This window comes from Vulpes vulpes, chromosome 16 (genome assembly GCF_048418805.1).
Source record: "Vulpes vulpes isolate BD-2025 chromosome 16, VulVul3, whole genome shotgun sequence".
Classification (NCBI taxonomy): domain Eukaryota; kingdom Metazoa; phylum Chordata; class Mammalia; order Carnivora; family Canidae; genus Vulpes; species Vulpes vulpes.
Window position 1 is genome coordinate 63,860,584 of NC_132795.1, and position 19,480 is coordinate 63,880,063.

A 19,480-nucleotide genomic window follows, 5' to 3' on the forward strand; every position below is an offset into this window, starting at 1 on the left:
TAGGGACTACTGTATTAGAGCAGTTTTAGAACAAAAGAGCTCCTTTAAAATATTTCAGTCATTATCTATAAGGCAGTTTGAAAGCTCATCTGAATGATTTCCCCTTTTCCAGGAAAGGAAGCAGAAATAGTACAGTCATGAAATTAAATTAGTTGCATATTTTATGGGTCCCAGGAGAAATAGGCAAGGCCAGAGAGAATGATCTCAGTCAGAAACTCAGAATGAATTATGTGAATTAAATACTGGACAATGTCCAATACTCAACATGAGTTTGTAGTTTATAAGATCATGTTATACCACCATATACAGAGATGTTCTAATTATGCTCAGTGCAGGGACGTATATTGATACATTGTTCTATAGACTATCTCAAATCCAAACTTTATGAAAAATTATATTTGATCCTTTGGGAATTGAAACTGCACTAAAATAAATACAAACTGTGTTAAATTCCTCAAAGTGGGTCTAAATCCTGGCTTCTACTTTGGTTATAAGAGAAGTAGTGGGGCACCTGGGTAGCTCAGTTGGTTAAGCCTCCAACTTTTGATTTCATTTCTGGCCATGATCTTTGGGTCATGAGACTGAGGCCCACACAGTTCTGCACTGGACATGGAGCCTGCTTAAGATTCTCTCTCTCTCCCTCTCCCTCTGCCTCTCCCACTCCCACTCATGCACATGTGCATTCTCTCTTTCTACCTCTTAAAAGAGAGAGAGAGAGAGAGAAAGAAAGAAAGAAAGAAAGAAAGAAAGAAAGAAAGAAAGAAGAAAAGCAAGAAAGCAAGAAAGCAAGAAAGCAAGAAAGCAAGCAAGAAAGAAAGAAAGAAAGAAAGAAAGAAAGAAAGAAAAAGTAAAGTCCCGCTTTTGTGTACAAACAAGACACTGAAACTCAGTGGTAACTAACAAGCAGTGCTCTTACAAACAGGTAATTCTTTCTCGAATCCCATGTACCATTGGATATCAGTATGGCCATAAAGTTGGCTTATTCATTGTTTTCCATGTTTATACGTTTTCTAAGCAGTTGAAAGGAATCCCTTTCATTGAAAGACAGCCTATGGTGGGACTTGTGATTGTCCTCAATCTTTATTCCACTAGACTTCTATCACCACCCAACTGTGTGCAAAGAGTAACATCACACCTACACTCATACAAAACAACTGGAATAATACATCACTGAGTGCTACAGATATACACTGAATAATAAATATTTTGACGTCAAGCAGCCCAGCCTTCATGAACAGATCCCATCTCTGGGGGAAGTTAATGAAAGTAAAGACTGAAGGAGAAACGGAAGGGCTTCTCAAGGGAGCATGACCTGGAAATCCACTGAGAAAAACAGCCAAGAAGGGATTGCCAGTTCTCAAAAGAGGGCCCCAAAGGAAAGCATACTCTGTTTAGTCAGCAACAACACTGTTGAGAAATAATGAGCATAAGGTTTAGAAAAGTTGATCAAAACACAAACAAAAGCTCTCCAGGCACATGGCATCTCTATGATGGAGTGGAGAGAACCAGGAGAAAGATGGCAGCACCCACAGAGGCAGCTAAGTCACAGGCCTGAGCATCCTTGGCCCCCAGTGTGTCTGCTGTGTTAGGACCAGTGGGATCTGCAGAACCACCTTTGCACAGGTGATGTACAAGGCACGGGAGTAGTAGAGGCTTACTGGACACCTGCATAGCCAAGGCTCTCTGCCTTACATGGTTAATCTGGACCCCGCTGTACAGGAAGTACCCTTTCCTGCCACTATCGATATTCGTGACACCGTGAAGTATAAAGAAGTCATGAAACAATATGGACTTGTGCCCAGTGGTGGTATAGGGAACTTAATCAATCTCTTTGCTACCAGATTTGATCAGGTGATGAAATTTATTGAGAAGGCCCAGAATATGTTTAAATATGTCTTGATTGACCTACCTGGACAGATTGAGGTGTTCACATGGTCAGCTTCTGGGACAATCATCACTGAGTCCCTGGCATCCTCATTTCCAAAAGTTGTTATATGTGCAATGGACACATCAAGAAGTACCAACCCAGTGACCTTCATGTCCAATATACTCTATGCTTGCAGCATCTTGTACAAAACCAAGCTGCATTTCATTGTGGTTATGAATAAAAGTGACAGCATTGATCACAGCTTTGCAGTGGAATGGATGCAAGATTTTGAGGCTTTCTAAGATGTCTTGAATCAAGAGACTCCATATGTCAGTAACCTGACTTGTTCAATGGGCCTGGTGTTGGATGAGTTTTACAGCTCACTTAGGGAGGTGAGTACTTTCTGGGCACAGAGTTAGATGAACCCTTCGTGCAAGTCACCAGTGCTGCAGAAGAATATGAAAGGGCATATCGTCCTGATTATGAACGTCTAGAGAAGTCATTGGCCAGTGCACAGAGCCAGGAGCAGAAAGAACAACTGGAACACCTTCGAAAAGATATGGGCTCTGTAGCCTTGGACACATACTGGACAATGTCCAATACTCAACATGGGTTTGTAGTTTATAACAAACTTAAAGAGAAGCCACAGACAGCTTCTCTCCTGCTCTCCACCCTTCCGACTTGATCCTGACTTGGGGAACTTTGGATGAAGAGGATGACAAAGCCGACAGTGATACTGATGATACTGATCACAGAGTTACAGAGGAAAGCTCTGAAGAGCCATCATTCCAGAATTTGATGCAAGAATCAATGGCAGAGTACTGGAAGAGAAACAAGTAGTTTCTAGAAGTCCAAAATTTTGGAACTCTGAAGGAACTATCCTAATCTCTGATTAGGGGCTACTGTAAAGGACAATTTTGTTCAAAGTAGCAGTTTCTCTTATAGGAAAATTTGACCCAGATGCAGCCAGGGAAAGACCACCGGACCTGATGGGTATATGTCATTGCCCCTTGGCCTTTCCCTTGGATTTATGCAACGAAGGATATTCAGACTATTCTTGGATCCTGGACAGCCCTTCAAGCCTAAAACTCAAGTTTTATCATTTGAACTCAAGTACTTTTGCTGCTGATAGATGGAAAAGAGAGAACTTACTATTCACCTCCAATTTCTATGAGGCTGGATCTGTATTCTACTTTCCCATCTTGCCCTTGACCCTGTGCCATGAGTTCCCCCTCCATTTAGCAGAAAGGGAAAGAGGAAGCATGAGCTTGCCCAGGGTGGCAGTAGAGTCTCTTTGGCAACCAATCAATGTTGGGTGCAAGTGGTGCCTCACACAGGGTAGCTCACTGTAGGACAACAGGTTCATTGAAGAAAGTCAGCAAAACATATGATAAATGAATACAAATCCTGCTTTGGATGGTGACTTGGATAGAGATTTTTTAATTTAAAAAAATACACAAACCAAAAACCAAAGACCTACTTTTTTCTAAGTTACTAAAAAGGATTCAGGGAACGCAACTAACAGAAATTACGATATTCTGGATAAACTACATCTTAAATTGTTTTCATTAATTAGGAAAGCAGTAACAAGAATGATCTAGATGTTATTATATTAGCTTTAAAAATATTGATTTTATATTTAAAATGTAGTATACCTCTCAGAAAAGAATTGTAGCTCCAATTATTTGAGTAGGTGATGTTGGTGTTAATATTCTTGGTAGTTAACAACAAAAATATATTCTTGGCAGTGACAATAAGAAGAGTGTGATGAAACTAGTTTGTAACTACACATTTGAAGTAGAAAAAAAAAATCTGTTTATCGTGTGTGTCCTATGTACCAGACACTGTGCTGGGTCAGGTTTTTACCTGTATCATTTGATTTAATAATATGAGGTTACTATTTTCACTTGAAAACCAGAAATCAGTCAGTTGCATGTAACAAAAATTATACAAATAAGGGTTTCTTTCTCTCATGTAACAAGAAATCTGAGATAAATCAGGGATAGTTTATTAATAAGAATTAGGCGGGACGCCTGGGTGGCTCAGAGGTTGAGCATCTGCCTTCGGCTTGGGACATGATCCTGGAGTTCCGGGATCATGTCCCACATCCGGCTGCCTTCAAGGAGCCTGCTTCTCCCTCTGCCTATGTCCCTGCCTTCTCTCTGTGTCTCTCATGAATAAATAAATAAAATCTTAAAAAAAAAAGAATTAACCTATTTTCTTCTGTTTTCAAATCTACCATTCGTAGCATAACTGTTGCCTCATGGTAACAATATGGCTGCCACAGCTCTATGCAACACATGTACTTTCTAGTCAGGAAGAAGGAGGAAAGTGGTCCAAGGAGGTTCTCATTTCTTTTTCTTAAAATTCATAAACCTTCTCAGGTAGCGGCCAGCAGACTTCCTTATCTTATTCTTCATTGACCAGACATGAGTTACTTGGTCACACCTAGCTATAAGGAAGGTTGGCAAGGTATCTGGCTTTCAAACATCTAGAACAGGAGGAACAGGGGAGAAGAAAGTGGAATGGCTGATGGGTTAGCCAAGTTATGATGTTCCTATGCCATTTAATGGATGTGGACACTGAGGCACAGCAGGGATAATTAACGTACCTAAAGTCATATAGTTAGTAAGTAACATATGAACACGTGAAACCTGGCATTTTGCTTCCAAGCCCTGTGCTCCTCTTTACCGCATTGCCTTCTCAGAGTGAAGTTAACTGCAGAAATCATGAGATTTTTTTTTTTGCATAGAACAATGTGTTGCTTACAGAATTTACTACCGTGAAATATAAAGTTAGTAATATATCATTTTCCTAAACATATTTTTAACTAATGTAGTTATAGCCAACCAATGGAATTAGGTTAATGTTAGTCAAAAAATGTGTATTAAATGGGCGAATTAAGAATTTATTTCTGATATAGAATGCTATGAAATAATCCTACAACACAATATAAATGGAAAGGCAGGCTGGGAGAGAGAAAAATCAAGCTAGAGCAATGATGAGTGGCTTACTTTTGGTTTATCCAGACTTACTCCATGAAATATAGGATCTGGAAGTATTTGGGTGTCTTGACTAGAGTTGAAAAGTTCACAAGAGTTATTTCTACATATAGTAATTATGAAGGTTTATTGTATCTTATCTTGACTGAGACACAGGTGCCTGTATATCTGGTTAAACATTATTCTGGGTGTGTCTGTGGAGGTGTTTCTGGAGGAGAGTAACACTTGAATTGGAGGAGGGAGTGAAGCAGATGGTTCTCGTGTAGATGGGCCCCATTCATTCCGTGGGAGGCTTGAGTAGAACAAAGGGCGGGGTAAGGAGGAACTCACTTTTTTTGTCTTTGAGCTGAGGCATTGGTCTTCTCCATTTGGGCTGAAACTTACACCACTGGCTCTATGATTCTCTGGTTTGCAGAAAAAATCCACAAAAATAAATTTATTTATTGTTGCAAAATGAGTCTTATTAATCCATTAATTATTGTTTTCTATTGATATTTTTTTATCCAAGATCAATAGATTTAGTAAGCACAACAAAAAATAGACAATAATTATGGATCCTAAAAGTATAACTTTAACATATGTACTGTGTTGAAATGTGTACTAGTCAGCTCTGGGCTGCCATGGCAAAACACCACAGCCCGAGTGGCTTAGACAACAGAAATCTATTTACTTACAGTTCTGGAGACCAAAAGTCCAAGCTCAAGGTTTGGGCTGATTTGGTTTCTGGCGAGGGCATTCTTCCTGGCAGCCACTTTTTCACTATATCCTCACCTGGTCTTTCCTTATTGCCTGCACATAGGAGAGCAAACTCTAGTCTCTTCCTTTTCTTATAAGGACACCTAATCCAAGAGGACTAGGGTTCCACTTTTATGACCTCATTTAACAGTTCTTGTTTACAGGCTTCATTGCTCACAATCACACTGTAGGCGAAGGCTTCCAGATATGAATTTGGGGGGCATGATTCAGTCCATAACTACAGGTCAGGTGTTAGAGTGGTATCTCTGGTATTTTTGGGTTTTTGTTCATTATGTAAATGTATCATTTACTTGTTTTATTTGTAAAGGATTGTAAAAGAAAAACACAAATCCTTTGCTCTACTTTTCTGACCCTAGGCTCTCTCTCCAAAGGCAACAACTTTCAACTCTTTTATTTTTTTCTTCTGGTATTTACCTTTATATTTCTAGATAATATGCTGATTTGCCAAATCCATTTTTAAAAAATATTTTATTTTTTCATTTGAGAGAGACAGAGAACGAGTTGGAGATGGGGGAAAGGGGCAAAGAGAGAGGGAGAAACAGATTCCTTGCTGGATAAGGAGTCCAAGGTAGGGCTCAATACCAGGACCCCAAGATCATGATCTGAGCTGAACGCAGATGCTTAACTGACTGAGCCACCCAGGCACCCCTGTTAAATTCTACTTTTTATCTTTTTGATTGACTTTTACACTAGGTGGGAATTTAGGGCCTTTGTATACCCTCACTTCACCTATACTCATTCTACCAACATCACATTTTAATATTTTGCAAATAGTGTTTTGACTTTATATTGTTAGCTAGTGAGCCACAAGTATCCTGTGACTGTATCTTCTTGTTATTCTCCTTATAGTTTTCCTCAAGTTAACATTGACTCCCCTTCCACTTTCCTAGTTTCCTACTTACATTTCACTAATTCTCTAACAATTTTCTATTGTTTATTTAATTTTTAAGTTACTAAAAATTAAGTAAAAACATGAAGTATCATTAACATACAGTGTTATATTAGTTTCAGGTGTACAATATAATGATTCCATAATTGTATGCATTACTTGGTGCTTGTGATAATATACTCTTATTCTCCTTCACCTGTCTTACCCATCCTCTCACCAATCTCCCCTCTGGTAATCCCTGCACTCCTATGATTATTGCAGCATTGTTTATATGGGCCAAAATATGGAAACAGGACAAGTGTCTATCCATAGGTGAATGCATAAAGGAGATGTGGTGTATATATACAGTGGAATATTACTCAGCCACAAAGAGAATGAAATCTTGTCATTTGGAACAACATGGATAGAATTAGGGGGTATAATGCCAAGTGAAATAAGTCAATCAGAAAAGAACAAATACTATATGACTTCATTCATATGTGGAATTTAAGAAACAAAACAAATGAACAAAGAAAAAATGAGACAAAAAACCAGACTCTTAAATTTTTAACTATTTATTATGAAAAATTCTAACATATCAAAATGGTGAAATAGTATTATATACACTCTAGCCCTTGTTATTATGTTTCAAATATCAACTTTTGTCTCAAGGAATGCAAGATTAGTTTAATATTCAAAAACCAATCAATGTAATTGTATACCATATTAATAGAATAAAGGAGATGCCCTCATAATTATTTCAAAAGACACTGAAAAATTTTTTGACAAAACCCAACACTCTTTCATGATAAAAACATTCAACAAACTAGGAATAGAAATAAACTTTCTCAACCTGATAAAGAGCATCTATGAAAATCTCGCAGTTGACATCCTACTTAATGGTGAAAGACTGGATACTTTTCCCCTAAGATCACATATAAGATATGGATGGCCTCTTTTGCCACTTCTCTTTGATATTATGCTAGAGTTTCTAGCCAGGCTATTAGGCAGGAAAAATAATTAAAAAGTGTGAATAAAAGGAAAGGAAGAGGTAAAATATCCTTATCTGTGTATGATATGACATCAACTATGGAATACAGTTGCATATATTCCTATGGAATCCACATACAAATAGCTACTGGAACTATAAAGCATTCAGTGTGGTTGCAGGATATATGATTAACATACAAAAAATCAATTATATTTCTATACATAAGCAATGAACAATCCAAAAATTAAATTGAGAAAACAATTCAATTTACAATAGTATCAAAACAAAATATTTAGGTAAAAATTTAACAAGTAATGTAAAACTTGTGTACTGGGAACTACAAAATACAGTCAAAAGAAATTAAAGCAGACCCAAAGAAATTGAAAGACACCCTATGTTCATGGACATATTGTTAAGAAGACAATAATTTCCAAATTGATCTACAGGTTCAACATAAGCCCTATCAAAATTCCAACTTGTGTTTTTGCAGAACTGAGAAACTGATCCTAAAATTTATATGGAAATGCAAAGGAACCCAAAGAGTCAAAACGGTCTTGAAAAAGAAGAACAACGTTTGAGGAAACACACTTCCTCATTTCAAATCTCACTAAAGAGCTGCAGTAATCAAGACTGTGTGGGACTGGCATAGAGACGGACATATAGATCAAAGGACTAGAATTGAGATTCCAGATATAAACCTTACATTTATGGTCAAATGATTTCCAGTAAAGGTGCCAAGACGATTCAATAGGGAAAGGACCGTATTTTTAATAAACAGTGCTGAATGACAACATACAAAAGGATAAAGTTGGACTCCTATCACATTAAGAAGATTAGTTCAAAGCAAACCAGACACCTAAATGTAAGAGTTTAAACTAGAAAACTCTTTGAAGAAAACATAAGAATGAATCTTTGTAATTGTTGGATTAGGCAATGAAGCTTGGATCTGACGTCAAAAGCACAGATGACAAGCAAAAAGCCGGTAAATTGAGACTTCATCAAAATGAAAAACTTGTGTGCTGTAAATGATATCATTGAGAAAGTTTATTTATTTTTAAAGGTTTTATTTATTTATTCATGAGAGACACAGAGAGAGAGGCAGAGACACAGGCAGAGGGAGAAGCAGGCTCCATGCAGGGAGCCTGATGTGGGACTCAATCCCAGGTCTCCAGGATCATGCCCTGGGCCAAAGGCAGGCGCTAAACCGCTGAGCCACCCAGGGATCCCTCATTGAGAAACTTTAAAAAGATAAACCACAGAATGGTAGGAAATATTTGCAAATCATATATCTGACAAGGGACTTGTATCTAAAATTGTATATTATGTAAAGTTGTATTTTAAAAACACAACTAAATAATAAAAAGACAAATATTCCAACTTTTTAAAAAAAGATTTTTATTTATTTATTCATAGACACACACACACACACAGAGGGAGGCAGAGACACAGGCAGAGGGAGAAGCAGGCTCCATGCAGGGAGCCCGACGTGGGACTCGATCCCGGGCCTCCAGGATCACACCCCAGGCTGCAGGCAGCGCTAAACCACTGCGTCACAGGGGTTGCCCAATATTCCAACTTTTAAAATGGGCAAATAATTGAAACAGACATTTCTCTGAAGAAGATATGCAAAGCACATGAAATATACTTTTAACATCATTAGTCACCAGAGAAGTACAAATCAAGCCCACAGTGAGATATCACTTCATATCCACTAGGATGACTAAAATCCAAAAGACAGATAAGTTTTGGTGAGGGGATGCCTGGGTGGCTCAATTGGTTAAGCATCTGCCTTCAGCTCAGGTTATGATCTCAGGGCGCTCTGTTTCTCTCTCAAATAAACAAATAAAATCTAAAAATAAAAAAGTTTTGGTGAGGATGTGGGGCAAATGAACCTCACACTTTGTTGGTGAAATTATAAAGTGAAGCACTTACTTCAAAAAAGTTTGGCAGTTCCACAGATAGTTAAACATATGGTTATGATATGATGCTAAATTCCACTCCCAGGCAGACAGCCAGGAGAACTGAAAACATATATACACACAAAACCCTTTCATAGCAGCATTTTTTTTATTTTTTCTTGACTATTTTATTTACAAAGAGAGAAAAAGGGTTTGAAGGACAGAGGGAGAGGGAGAGAGAGAGAATCTCAAGCAGACTCTCGGCTGAGCACAGAGCCTGATGTGGGGCTCCACCTCACGACCTTGAGATCATGACCCAAGCCAAAATCAAGAGTCAGAGGCTTAACTCACTGAGCCACCCAGGCACCCTACAGCAATTTTCTTAATAGCTAAAAATTGGAAACCCCAAAAGGTCTACCAGCTGAAGTATGCATAAAATACAGCATTCAGGGCAGCCCGGGTGGCTCAGTGCTTTAGCACCGCCTTCAGCCCAGGGCATGATCCTGGGGACCAGGGATCAAGTGCCATGTCAGGCTCCCTGCATGGAGCCTGCTTCTCCCTCTGCCTGTGTCTCTGCCTCTCTCTCTCTCTGTGTCTTTCATGAATAAACAAATAAAATCTTAAAAAAACGCATTCATACAAGGGATTATTTAGCAGTAAGAGAATGAGCGCTGCTGCATGCTACTATGCAAACGACCTTGAAAACATTATACCTGGGATGTCTGGGTGGCTCAGTGGTTGAGCATTTGCCTTTGGCTCAGGTTGTGATCCCGGGATCTGGGACGGAGTCCAGCATCGGGCTCCCTGCATGGAGCCTGCTTCTCCCTCTGCCTGTGTCTCTGCCTCTCTCTGTGTGTCTCTTGAATAAATAGGTAAAATCTTAAAACAAAACAAAACAAAACATAATGCCAGTGAAGAAGTCAGTCACAGAAGACCACTCCTATGATTCTATTTATATGAAAAGTGTACAACAGGCAGCTCGAGAGACAGAGGATTAGTGGTTGCCTAGGGTTGAGGAGGGCTAACGGGGGAGTGACTGCCAATGGGTAGGGAGTTTCTTTTTTGGAGGCAATAAAAATTTCTAAACTCAGATTGTGGGGATTCTCTCACAACTCTGTGACTGTACTAAAACCATTGAATGGGGCAGCCCTGGTGGCTCAGCAGTTTAGTGCTGCCTTCAGCCCAGGGCCTGATCCTGGAGACCCAGGATCCAGTCCCACGTCAGGCTCCCTGCATGGAGCCTCTCCCTCTACCTCTGTCTCTCATGAATAAATAAAATCTTAAAAAAAAAAATTAAAAGGAATAAAAAAAGTTAAAAAAAAAACCATTGAATGGTACATGTTCAACAAGGGAACTTTATGGTGTGTAAATTATATGTTGACAAATATGTAAAAAAACAAAATAATGTATCAATAATGTCTGAAGAAAAGATGTATGGTTATGGTGGGGATGGGAAGGAATGCATAGAATGAAGATGTTTGAGTAGATAAGAAAATAATCCTTAACTCCTTAATCCTCTTTCATTCCCACTCCCATCCCTTTACTCTTATTTAAAAATAATTCTTTTTAAACGGACACATTTTCAAAACTAAGCAAATTAAACATATTTCCTCAATATATTGTGTCAGTATTCATCTTCCCACTTCCAACATCTTTCAATAAGATTTTGCACATCAGCTACATTAAATAACCCACGAGTTCCATTTTCTTCCTTCTGAAGAATCCCTGTGGGAAGCCTCGGATCCTGGTCCTTCCTCTTCAAGCTCCAGGCACGCTGGGAGCACTCACTCCTCAGCGCTCCCCGCTCTCAATCTCCTTCTGGAGACTTCTCACTTCTGGAGCATATTCTCTCAACAGGAAAGGCTGCAGGGGAAGGCATTTTCCCCCTAATTTTTAAGGATCTGAAAAAAATGTATTTTCTCCCACTTACTTGAAAATTTGTTGCTTGCAGAATTTCAGGTTGCAAATCATTTTGCCTCAGAATTTTGAAGGAGTTTCTGCAAGGTCTTCTGGTGTGCCGTGTTGCTTTGTGAGATGTCTGATGCAATTTTCCTCCCCTTCCTGTGTATATGTGACTTTTTTCTCTTTGGCATTTTTTTTTTCTTTTGTCAATTTTGTTTTAACATTTAGCAATTATTACATTAGAATTAAACAACAAATTTCTCTCCGTGCATGCCATTTAACTGCTTCCAAAGAAAGATCTATTATCTCCTTTCTAAATTTCTGGGTTTGAACTGCCTGAGTCCACTTACAAGTGGATTTTTCAAATGCAGTACAGAACTGGAAATTTATTTTTTTTCTTATTTTTTTAAATTGTAGTTAACAGAGTGTTATGTTAGTTTCAGGCATACAACATAGTGATTCAACATTTCTATACATTATGTAAAACTGGTGTGTGTAGTCACCATCTGTCACTAGAAACTTTTTTGAGTTTTATTTGAGAAAGAGAGAGAGAGGTGCGGAGTGGCAGAGGGAGAGGGAGAGAGAAACTTTAGCAGTCTTCTGTCCAGAGTGCAGAGCTTGATGTGAGGCTCGATCCCATGACTCTGAGATCACAACCTGAACCAAAACCCAAGTTAGGACCTTCAACCAACTGTGCTATCCAGGCATCCCTGACACTAGAAACTTTTTAGGAGCACTCTTTGTTCTAAAAAGTTATCAATATGCCTTTATTATACTGGATCTCTGTTAAGCCTTTTCTTTTAGATTCCTTAGTTTTGTAAACTTTTTTTGGTAATGTTTCTTTGAAACTTTCTTCTTCTATTTTCATATTTTCAGGGGACAGAGACTCCCATTAAATTCTGAGCTTCTTAGATTAGAATCTTTTTCTTTTTAATAGTTGCCTTTTTTTGTTCAGTTCCTTGTAAAGTTCCTTTGTAAAGTTTTTTTTGTTGTTCAGTTCCTTGTAAAATTCCTTTGTAAAGTTCCTTGAATTTTAGTTTCAAGAGTTCGTTCTAGATTTTTATTTTTTAAAGATTTTATTTATTTATTTATTTATTTATTTATTTATTTATTTATTTAATTTATTTATGAGGGACACAAAGAGAGGGAGGCAGACACAAAGGCAGAGGGAGAAGCAGGCTCTGTGCAGGGAGCCCGATGCGGGACTCGATCCCAGAACCCCGGGACCATGCCCTGAATGGAAGGCAGATGCTCAACAACTGGGCCACCCAGGTTCCCCACACGACATTTTTAATTGTTCATTTTCATTAACTAGCTGATCATATTCCATGATATCTGGATTCTAGTTCTAGCTTGGGGCAGATTAGATTATAAAGTTTTAAAAACAAGAGGTGATTATAGGTACATGTGCAGGTAAATGTTACATTCACTTGCTGATTACTAAAATCACTTATTGGGTTATCTGGGTGGCTCAGCAGTTGAGTGCCTGCCTTTGGCCCAGGGCGTGATCCAGGGTCCCAGGATTGAATTCCACATGGGGCTCCCTATGGGGAGCCTGCTTCTCCCTCTGCCTGTATCTCTGCCTCTCTCTCTGTGTCTCTCATGAATAAATAAAATCTTTAAAAAATAAAATAAAATCGCTTATTCATTAAGCATATTTACTTAGCACTATGCCATGCACTGAAGGACAAAAGGGGGACAAAAAGAAAAGTGAACTGGTAAACCTCGTTGCAGGTTAAAGAAAGAAGATAGCATTAGAAAGGGGGAACTGATATTGGAGTGCACCTCTGTGCTGTGGTGGTGACGTCCACCTCTCGCAGATAGAGATAGGGGCTCAAATAGTCAAAAGCACAGCCTGAGTCAGTCAGTAGTGAAGTAGACATTCTGTCCAGGTCTGAGTGGAGTTTCTCCTCTCACCACTGCACTGTGTTCCAGACACTTTAAAGTCACTCTCAAAGCACAGAAGTTTACTGAGGATGCAGGGACATAGTCTAGAACCCACTGAACCTGTCTTGGGCATTAGAAGAATTAAAGCCCCCTCCCCCCCGCCCCCACTTGTTACCTCTGCATGTCTGCTTAGCCTCCTGTGCTTTCTAGGTGGGCCTTCCCTGCTCCTTCTGGGCATTCCAGAGCTCCTGTCTTTACATATCACAATCCCAATTACACAGAGACTACAATTCAATCTACTTGGCTTGGGTTAGGGCTCTGTGTCTGGTTCAGTTGATTGCTTGCTCCTTGGTATGGTGGTGAGGCAAAAGTTCCCAGGATGAGGCAGGGACAGAGAGGATTGCTGTCATCTTCGATTCTAGAGAGGTACCACTATGTGGGTTCTGAGTGAGCCCACCCTGAAGGGAAGCCAGGGTGGTCACCTACATTATTGAAACTGAAATTGTATTTCTTCACCATATTCGATGTTCTATTCACATGCAGCTTTCTATTTTGTCCTTTAAAGTAACCATTTGAAGGCCACAACTTGATTCCATCTCCCTCCCCCATGTAATCACATTTTGAATGCAGGGGGAAAAGTCTTCTTCTGTGTCTGACCTATATGTAGATAACCAAATACTTTTTAACACTCATGGGTAAAACTTAGCTCAAAGTCACTCGCAAAGTTGTATCAGGTTGTTTTCCTTAGTGTGCATTTATTTTGAAATAATAGCTGATTTTCAGATACTAAGTCAATATAGGATAGTCTTAGACCAAGCTCTGGCCACTACATTCCAACTTAATCATACAGTAGGAGTTACTTTTTTGAGTGTGTCCTGCTATTCATTAAATACCAAACTGTATCTTTATTGGAAATTACACACTCCTCAATACTATATATTCCAGTGACATCACCAGCTAACAATACAGGGTTTAAAAAGAACACAAAATACCGCATGCCTTTAGTAAGGCTTTGCTTTTCCAGTAAGCAGTTCAGTTACACATCTGCCGAAGTTTGTTTAAAGGAATATAATTCTTAAAGTTTGCTGAAAGTAAATATAATTCTTGATCATACACTGTTTGGAGCATAAGCACAGTTCACTGTATACAAGAGATGCTTTACATCACAAAGGAGGCTGAACTTACGAGGTGCCCAAAGAGAGGCTGCCAGTGGCTCCCAGCTCCGGCTGGAAGGCAGAGGTCAGACATGGAAGCATTATGATCTACACATCACATACCAAGAGGTCCATCTATGTTCTCTCAAGCACCTGATACCCTGGGTCCCAAGAGTCTAAAGACAGTAGTAAGGAAATGTACAATGGCAATTCACAGACTTTAACTCAAAAACTCCAAAGAGAAAATGCCTAATGGAAAAAAGAGTAGGCATAAAAATATGATATGCAGTTAAACATATTTAATAGAAATATTAAAATAATCATTACATTTCCTCGTGCTGAAACCATGAAAGAATATTCACTTTGTAACCAAAGTAATAATTTTTCTCATGCAAAAAGGTATTTTTATTATTAACATTCATAAGTAGAGACGGTACTTCAAAACAAGTTTATACAGACTTCAAAAAGGTCTATCTAGACTTACAGTGAAATTTATTTAGATACTATTACAGTTATACTGTATGCTGCTGGCATATGCATATTCACAGTTTATAAAGTAAAAAAACTAAACTTTTAAAGTCAGCTCTGAAATGGATGCATTTTCATTAATACATTCACTAGTTAGGTCTGTTCTAAAACAGGAGGAAAGACAGATATAGGAGATTTTTTTTAAAGAACAAACTCAACAATATCAGCAGCAAATTTCAGTTAAACTAAATTGGAAACGAAAGGAATGTTCTGAATAACTAAAGTACAAAGTTGGTTTACCAGCTGAGATTGAAAATCAGAGTATAAATTGGAAGGCTCAAGGAAACTTTACAGAGTATACTGTGTGGTGATTTTTTAATAAATAAATATTAAAAATAGAATTCTCAGATTTATGATTTAAGAACACAATTTTGATCTTGTCCATAAAATATATTCAGAGGCATCGAAGGCAGGTAACACCTTAAGACCTGTGAAAATGTGACACTGACCTCTAAGGTGTCTTCCTGAAGTTCCTCGTGATGGAGAGTGTATGGAGCTGCTGTCTGCTGAATCATGGGAAGCACCACTCTCATGTTAGATACAATGCTGAATGACACAGTCAATGTTCTGATAAGTTTTTATTGTAGGAGATGGGAAAGAATTCTCAAAACAGATTCATGGCTTAAAAGTAGATGAACCCTCTCAAGAGCCTGGAGAGATACCATGAAATCACCCCAAGGTAATGAGCTGGTCCCCTATGTTCATGTTCCATGTCACACCAGCCAACACTAGGGCTTCTGATAACATAGTGAGTTTTGAGTTATATATATTTTAGAGAAGAAAAAAATAGTTCATTTTACTAAATAAAATGTTAGTTTCATAATTAACTGCACATATATGCTTTATAATCCCTTAATAAACATGTCAATTTTATGAATAAAGCATTTTCCTTCATATTCTAGTTAACAAATTTTCTTTAACAATTTATAATAATAATCTATCTGAACGTTTGCTCTTGCAATAAATAGTCCTGTAACATTATTTTCAAAACCTAAATTCCAGTTGGTACTGTACCAAAATTTACTTCAAAATTCACAGTACTGCCTAGATACAGGCGGGTCCTGAGGCTCCACAGAGGGAAAGAGTGACTTTGTTCTTGGTGTTTTCATTTGGCAGCACGCTTGGGAGGTCACAGAGTTAAAGCACTGTGGACTGGTATCAACACTTCAGGCTGCTGAAAAAGTACTTCATACTTTTACTTCAAGTGGAGACTTTTTAAATACATCTGACTTACATATGTACAAATACACGTAGATGTGAATACATACACACACACTTTTGGACAAAAGAATGACAGCAATATACATGAAACTTTTTTGCCAAATGGATTCTATTTGGTTAATAAATAATGTTTTCCCATCAGTCTTATCGAAGTCCTGACCAACTATGCAGATAGGATGCCCATCCGGAGGAACGAGAAGCATTTTCTTCCTCACCTTTGAGGAGTTAAAAAAAAAAAAAAAAAAAGTATTAATCTTCTCATACCATACTTTGACATTACAAATCTGTTCTTGAACTTTCTGTATTTGTCTTTCTACATTAGATATCCAAAATAAAGTCCCCAGCACAGCTAAGTATTACTGACAATAAGGGGAATTTGTATATTCTTTTAAAACAGAAGCTTTTACATAACTTAGAATCTAAACTCCATAGATGTGTGGTAAACCGCAAAACTAAACCAAGCCAAAAAACCCCGTTTTTAGTCATTTTGCTATGAGGTATATTGAGGTATAATTTACTTATAGTGCAATTCATCCTCTTTAGGTATAGCATCACCATCCTCAATTTTGCCTTTTCTAGAAAGCCATATAAATTGGATCACATCATATATCTTTTGAGCGTGCTTTCTTTCACTTTGCAGGATGCATCTGAGACTTTTCCGTGTTCCTGTGGGTATCAGTAGTTCATTCCTTCTTACTGCTGAGTATGATTCCACTGTGTGGCTTTACCAGTTTGTTTTATTCATTTACCAGTGAAGGATATCTGCATTGTTTCTAGTTTTTCTAATTTAAAAGAAAGCTGCTATAAACTGTTGGACACTACATCTGAGACTAATGACCTGAGCTGAAGGCAAACACTTCATTGTCTGAGCCACCAAGGTGCCCCAAGATTCACCCTTTTAAATGTATAATTCAGTGGTTAGGCTTATGCAGTTTTTATTTTGTGTGTGAACACAGGCTTTCATTTCTCTTGGATAAATATCTCAGAGTGGGACAGTTGTTGTACAGTGAATATGTTTAACTTTATAAAAAATGCCAAACTTTTCTAAGTTGTACCACTTCGTTTTGAGTGTTCCAGTTTCTATCTTTTTTATGATCAACACAAACAAATCCTATCATAAAATTCAGAAAAATTCTGGGCTTCCAAGAAAATTTTAGACAAGGCCTCCTTTACTCTTTTCTTCTATTTGTATATAATATATATAATTTGAAAGTTTTACAACCCTAAAAAAAAGTAAAAATCTCATTACATGTCCTCTCCCTCCTCCTTTCCCTTCCTCAGATATGACCATTAAATTCAATATGCTCCTTTCCAGACGCCCTTCTGCGTTGTCAAGCATACATACGAATCACAAATGATCTCATGCAGAGAAGCACTTCCAAAATTTTAAACAGAGAACTTCCTATAGTTTACAAACCATTTTCATTTCTTTTTCTGTTCACTGGTTTTATCCATGTATTAGTTATGAACTGCTGTGCAACAAACTACTGCAAGCTTATCAGCTTAAACAGCATACATCATCTCAGTTTCTGTGGGCCAGGAGACCAGGCCAGGAGGGCTTAGCCAGATCCTCAGGCCACCTGCAGGCTGCATCCAAGGTGTTGGCCCACAATGGGTCTCATCCGAAGAACTGTGGTATGTGGCAGAATTCAGTGCCTCAAGGGCTCGTGGGCCCACAGGGTCAGTTCCTTGCCATGTGGCCTTTTTTTCCCCTAAGATTTTACTTATTTATTTGAGAGAGAGAGAGCGTGAGCCCCAGAGAGGGAGGGGGGCTGGAGGGAGAGAGCAAAGCAGGCTCTCCACAGAGCAGGGAGCATGACGCAGGGCTGGATCCCAGGGGTCCTGGGATGCTTAATTGACTGACCCACCCAGGCGGCCCCACATTGGCCTCTTTAATAATGTCAGCCTGTGAGTGAGTGGAGAAGGCAGAGTCTGCTGATGAGACAGAAGTCACAATCTAACCTAATCGTGGAGTGACACCCTGTCACCTGTGCTGTATTCTACTGGTTAGAAACAAGTCACTAGGCCAGCCTAATGGCCACTTAAGGCAAGAGGTTTACATAAAAGTGTGAATGCCTGGAAGGCACTGTTGTGGCAAAAGACTTTTTAGAAGTTAGTCTTCCCACAGTCTGCATGGTGAAGAGCTTCTAGAAAGCCAGGGGAAATGATATTGTTAAGCGATGGAAAACTGGGCACTGACTTTGTGTTCTCCCATCAGTGGCCTTGCTCCCCAGAATGATGAGAGCCAGGTACCTGCATTTCCTGAACAAAATGCACAGATTGCTGTGTGTTCATCTGGAAGGAATGGTGCACTTAGAGAAGTCTTGTGACACAACAAAAATTCAGCCGTATCTCAGATCTGGCAGGACTTGGCCCTGTGCAATGTCCTGGCAGTTGTTCATGTCCTCAGGTAAATAGGGACCAGACAGGCTGAGACAGTGTGCATTTGTGCTCCTTCCCTGAGTAATTGCTCTTTTCCGATAAGATTCTAAGTTCTTTGCAAACCAAATCAGACACTTAGAGTGAGTATGAGTGTGTTCTCTTCCTGTCAGTCTGGAGATGATCAAAAAGCTTGATAGTCTTTGCCTTTGTCCCACTGAAATTGTTGGGCCTTTTTCCTCCCTTTTTCCCCCCTTAATTGAGGTAAAATTGGTATATAACCTTCTATTAGGCTTCAGGTCTTTTTCCTCTTTATTTGCTTCTACAGAGTATGAGACTCTGGTAATACTGTATAGTAAGTAACAATACACAGCTCTGTAAATTATAACCTTGTTGGGGAGCAAAGAAAGATGGAGAGAACCAACTTTCAGTTCTTACTTGAGCAGCAGAGTTGAGATTCCAATCTTGCAAAGAGAAGCACCACATGCCTGCATTATTTAGGGCGTGAACCCTGCTCACCTCAAATTGTGTCTGAAGAAGACAACATCAGAGACTGTAAACGGTCTTTTGTCTTTAAGGCCTTGGTAGAGAAATGTCCTTTGGTCTGGCTGGTGAGGCCCAGGACCCTTATCCATAGCATGGTGACAAGTTTCCTGTTCATGACATTCCTTCCTGCATCTCAGACCTTTCACTTAAGGTTTTCCTTATACATGAAGTACATTACATTGCTGAACATTTCCAAGGGAGGCAAATTCTTAAAGATTCCATTGGAAAAGATCTTGAAAAATACTTAAGGTTGAGTTATTCCTTATAGCACGCTAAAGACAGAACTTCACCAATGCTGTTGAGAAGTTCACTGTGAGCCAATCACTCCTTTAAAGGTGATGAGGCAATGGGTCTTCCTTTATGATTTTTCTCTGGCCTTTTTTGGCAGAAGTTCCACTTTTATGTGAAGAGGCAGACTTCCTTTTATTTATCCTACTTGAAATTGTATGGAGATTTTTTTCAAATGCCTGGATAGATGTCC

At 38.8% G+C, this 19,480-nt stretch overlaps 1 protein-coding gene and 1 pseudogene across 4 annotated transcripts in view; one reads left to right on the forward strand and one right to left on the reverse strand.

Annotated features, from left to right (window-relative positions):
* Positions 1–1,656: 1,656 nt before the first annotated feature.
* LOC112929151 (GPN-loop GTPase 1-like) lies at positions 1,657–2,707 on the forward strand (annotated as a pseudogene).
* Positions 2,708–14,609: 11,902 nt separating this feature from the next.
* The window catches only part of GCC2 (GRIP and coiled-coil domain containing 2), a 53,215-nt gene continuing 48,344 nt past the window's right edge, over positions 14,610–19,480 (reverse strand). For all 4 annotated transcript variants that reach the window (XM_072742408.1, XM_026010894.2, XM_072742409.1 and 1 more), the window contains one exon: positions 14,610–16,289. In XM_072742408.1, coding sequence (XP_072598509.1) covers positions 16,219–16,289 — 71 coding nt within the window. In that variant the 3' untranslated portion in view covers positions 14,610–16,218. The remainder of the gene's footprint in view (positions 16,290–19,480) is intronic.